The 4864-nt window shown below is 61.7% G+C and overlaps 1 protein-coding gene across 1 annotated transcript in view; it reads left to right on the top strand.

Annotated features, from left to right (window-relative positions):
* The window catches only part of CACNA2D2 (calcium voltage-gated channel auxiliary subunit alpha2delta 2), a 117681-nt gene that overhangs the window by 90746 nt on the left and 22071 nt on the right, over positions 1-4864 (top strand). Inside the window, exon 4 of the mRNA XM_004715242.1 lies at positions 2950-3091. Coding sequence (XP_004715299.1) covers positions 2950-3091 — 142 coding nt within the window. The remainder of the gene's footprint in view (positions 1-2949; positions 3092-4864) is intronic.

The following is a 4864-nucleotide window of genomic DNA, read 5'->3' as shown; positions in this document are numbered from 1 at the left end:
GGGGGGTGCTGTTGCAGGCTCCACACTCCCTCTCTGGGTTCCAGAGCCTCAGCTGTACCTGAGCCCCACCCTGCAGGGTCGTGGTGAACAGACACCCCTGAACCCCCCTCAACTTCTCTCTTACCCCTCACCCAGCACTGTGTCTAGGTCACCAGTAGAGGGTGAGGCTTCACTGCACAGGGGGGGAGGCCCAGCCCCCTCCTTGACCCCCCAATGCCCACCCCCACCCCCACCCCCAGGCCAGTTGACAGAGGTCCAGCATCTGAGGCGCTCTCTGTCCATAGGCGTTGAGAGCTGGGGAGAGGGCAGCAGTTGGGGGGGAGGGGGCCCTGGAGGTAGCGCACGGGGCTCTGGCACAAGGCGCTGTGGGGTCCAGGTGCCTCACCAAGCCAGCGTAGGTCCCTTTCTTACCAAAGGGAAAAGCAGGCAGCTGCCGTGCGCCGAGACACCACCACCCCCCACCTCCACCCCGCCTGGCTTGGTGCCATCCTGGTTGCAGAGGTGGGTGGCCCGGTTAATGTGCCCATTCCCCAGATGAGGCAGCTGGCTGGGCCTCCACAGCCCGCACATAGCCCTCATCACCCCAGAGAGGCACAGGTAGAAGACGTCCGACCATTGCTTACGGGGCGGGGTGCCCGTGGCTGGGCGCAGGTGGGGAGAGTTGGTGAACCTGTCTTCGAAGGCACTGCCCCCTGTCATGGGGTCTCCCGACAGCTCAGCCTCTGGAGTGCCTCACCCGCCCCAAAACCCAGGATCCCGCTTCCTCTCCCAGGCTAACTGGCCGGGGGGTGCTCCAGGGGTGAGGGGCAGTCAGAGGTGCCCCTAACGCTGGAGGTGGGGAGGCCCAAAGACCTCTCTCTGGCAGGGCCCTGGGCTGAGTGAGGCTTTGGGAGGGCAAGCGGGCAGGGGGCCTGAGAAGGAGGGGCGGGTGGGCTTAAGCAGGTGTGCTTCCCCTTGGCTGAGCCTCTGTGGCTCCCAGAGAGAAGTTGCTAAAATTAAAGCTGGAATCTGAAATTCAAATGAAGAGCGAACCTTTAATTAGACCCTGAATCTAATTCCTTACCCCCACTCAGCAGCGGGCTGCAATTTTAGCAATCAGTGCATTAAATATAAACCAGGAGACTTGTGGTTGCCCACCGTAAAAGCCCCTGGGCTCTGAAGGGCTACGTGGCCAACCTGACCCACACCTGCCATCCAGTCTCCCTACCAAGACGTTCGAAACGCTTACAGGCCCCAATCTGTGTCCAGATCCCCAAGCCCGGGCTCCACGTGGCTGGGTCCCTGGCCCCCGCTCCCTTGGACATGACTGCCAGGTGGCACAGCGTCCCCCCAGGGTGGGGCTGGCCTAGGTCAGTAAGCTGAGCACCAGCCCGGTCAGGCCCCGTGTACACCCACTTGTTTTGTTTGCCGAGTTGTTTTGTTTTTAATCTTTGCCAGAGGTACAGTTAGAGCTCTTTCTAGACCATTTACTTTTAAATTACCAGCCAGAAGGTGGGGGCGGGGGAGAAGAAGGGGGGGGAAAGTTCCCCAGCTGATAGCTTATCAGAACGGAATCCAAATGTCACATTAGTTGGGAAAGTTGGGAGATTAAATTTCCCAGCGCCCTTCATCTGCCGCTGACATTTCAGGGGTTTTCTTCTCCTGTGCCCACCTCCCCTCCCTTCCCTCTCCTGCTGGCGGCACGTGAGGGGCGCACACATCAGAGCCACAGGCTTCCCGCACAGCGGGGCAGGTCTGCCGCTGCTGCACTGGCTTTACCTGCCTCCGCACCTCCCAGGGGCTTCCAAGTGCCCTGCATTAAGGGTTCCGGATTAGGGAGGGCAGCAGACTTGGGCGGGGTGGTGGTGGGGGGACAAGCGGTTTGTGTTTGCTACCCGGAATCCACCCTTGAAGGGGTGAAAAAGCCTGCCATCTGCAGGTCCCGCTGGGTACTGCTGCAGCCCCGCTGGCGCCCGAGGGTGGGGGCAGAGCCACCTTTGCAGTGTAGAGAGCACCGTCTCCCCAGACAAGGCGCAGCCTGAGCCAGCACCTAGGGGTGGGACCAAGTGCCTGCCTGGGACCCAGGGGCTTCCGGGCGCTGGAGGTGCTCAGAGGTCATGAGGGTCCTGAGGAAGGGTGGCATGAGACCCCCCCAGCTCTGCCTGCCCTGCTTCTGCCTCTCTCCCTGTGCCCCCTCAGCCTGACTCTCCCATCTCCCCCTTCTCTCTCTTGCCACCATCTCCCCTCCCCCCTGCACACCTGCACCCGGGTCTGCCCGCCCCCCTCGGCTGCAGCATCCACGCTGCAGTCGGAGACCCACTCCTGCCAGACTGTGGTGGTGGGCGGGGCGCACGGCGCATGCCCAGACGAGATGCCATAATTGGCACCTGTCAGACGGCTGCGGCTCGTTTTAGAAAGTCAACGGGGGCCCTCGCTCTCCTGCTGCTAGCAAGCACAGTGGGCTCTCCCTCCAGAGGCTACTTAACACTGGCCCCACCCTGCACAGCCCCCACTCGGGTTCAGCCCTGGACCCAAGCACTGCAAGGGCAGTACCCTGCCTTCTTGTCTGTGGGTCCCTCTGCTGTCCCTGGTGCCAAAGGAACATAGGGCAGGGGAGTACCCAGCTGGGGGTACAGGGACAGAGGAGGGGCTGCTGAAGGCACAGAGCCTGGGGGTGGGGTGTGGAGGGGGTGCTCTGTAGGGGCACATGGCTCATCAGCCAGCCAGCCGCCCCTTCTGACCGGATCTGCCCCTTGGCTGATGGTTGCTTTTCACTGTGGGGCAAAGGGGTCAGTGTGGTTTGGGTTTAGCGAGTATGGGAAGGTGGGCAGAGGCAGGTGGGAGCCACCAGGCACCTGCATGAGGGAGGGGCCCCTCCCCTCCCCTCTCTGTGTCTGGATCCGCCCCTCCCCCCCATCTCTGTCCCCTGACACTGTTGTGGGGGTGGGGTGGGGTGGGGACTTTCTGCAGGATGACCCTGAGAGTGAGGATGTGGAGAGGGGCTCAAAGGCCAGCACCCTGAGGCTGGACTTTGTGGAGGACCCTAACTTCAAGAACAAGGTCAACTATTCGTACGCGGCTGTGCAGATCCCCACTGACATCTACAAAGGCTGTGAGTTGCAGAGCCCCCAGAGGCTCCCACCCACCACCCCACCACGGGGCCCCAGCCCTCTGACCCAGTGCTCCCGGGGCCCTTGGGTCAGCACCACCGTCTGCCCCCAGCACTCCCTGCAGGCGTCCACAGGCAGTCACTCCCCCACAGGGTACAGCCGCTCACGCACCTGCAGCAAGGGACAAGCTTCTTAGCCGTGGGCCTGCATGGTCTCCTGGGTGTGTGTATGCATGTGCACACACTGTCCCTACACAGACTACCCAGCCCCACCCGCGGGTTGGAGAAGGGGGCCCATGTCGCTCACAGACAGCCCTGTATGCACCCCTTCTCAGTGGAGAGCACAGAGCCAGGGTGCTCGTTTCCAGCCAGGGACTGAGGACAAGGGCATGAGGGAGGCAGAGAGTCCACACTCCAGGGACCCCAGTAGCTGTACACAATGAAGCTAGAAGGCCTTGAGGTGGATATAAGGAGGGACTTCCTGATGCTCTTGGGACGTGTAGGGGGAGGAGGCCAGATAGGAAGCCCCTGTGTGGCTGGTTTCAAGTGACGTTCATGAGCACTGAGAGAGGAGCCCACCAACCAACCTGGCTGGGGGGTCCTGGAGTGAAGATCCTAGGGCTCATGCTGGAGCATCTGCCGGCAAGGAATCCCCCAGGCCCTCGGGGAGGCATCCCCCCTTAGGGTCATCCAGGCCTCGTCTGCAGCTTCAGGAGGGTTGAGGGAGGACGACCCACCCCCCACCCCCTGCTGCTCCATGCAGGCCACCCACAGGCCACCTGCCCGAGCCAGTCGAGAGGCACTATCACAGGCAGGCACGCTAATTAAAACAGGAGCCACACCGCCCTCCCCAGTCACCCCTCGCTACCCACACAAATTACATTTTATATGTTTTTTTATTTACTGTGTCACTTTTAATTAAATCTGTAATCACCTGCCTGAGGGGGCATGGTCCCCGTTTCTCAACTTAGCGCAGTCTGAGTGCGTGCATGTGTGTGCACATGGGTACGGGTGTGCGCACGCATGGCCAAGTAGCACCCCTCTCTGCACAAGCGTGGTCTGCAGAGGAGCTGCGTGCGCCTGTGTGCCTGTGGCCACGTGTCCCTGCAGCGGCAGCCCAGCAGGGACAAGGGCCTTCTCTTGGCTCGTGACCCGAGCCAGGCCCGGGCCTCTGCCAGCAGCCAGGGGGTGCTTCCCAGACAGTCGGCTCTAAACCTCTCATGGAGCAGATGGGGAAATTGAGTCCAGGAAAGGGGGCAGGGGGCTTGCTACGCAGCTCCCTGCCTCCCAGCCCCAACAAGACCAGGTGAAATGTTTGAGAGCCAGCCTTTCTTTGTTCTGTTTTCAAGAGAATAAACAGAAGTTGCTCGACTTACCAAGTTTCCAGGTGTAGGAATGCGACCACTGCAGACCGTGGACGCTTTGTTTCACTGTGATCGCCAGCTAAGAGCCAGTAGTCCCTACGGCAAGAAAAAGCAAGGGCAGAGGGCAGGGAGTGGGCAGCAGATGGCACACTTCAGAAGCCCCCCTCGCAGTCTGGGGGTGGAGAGCAGACGAGGTGGGGGGTGGCGGTGCGCGTCCCCTGGGCGGGGGGCAGCCTGAGCCTTCCCATCTCCGTCTGCTCTAAAGGTCCCGTGTTCCCAGACTCTGCTCGCAGGACAAGAGCAAGGCATGGGGGGGCGCTGTCTGCTTCTCATTCAGAGTGGGTGTTGGACAGGGGTGGGGACGGAGCGGTGAAGGTGACAGGGGCCCCAGTGGGGGAGAGACGGGTCAGAA

Source organism: Echinops telfairi, unplaced genomic scaffold (genome assembly GCF_000313985.2).
Source record: "Echinops telfairi isolate 266 unplaced genomic scaffold, ASM31398v2 ScPeMD7_7420;HRSCAF=8458, whole genome shotgun sequence".
NCBI classification, from domain to species: Eukaryota; Metazoa; Chordata; class Mammalia; order Afrosoricida; family Tenrecidae; genus Echinops; species Echinops telfairi.
This window is presented reverse-complemented; position numbering and strand designations above follow the sequence as displayed.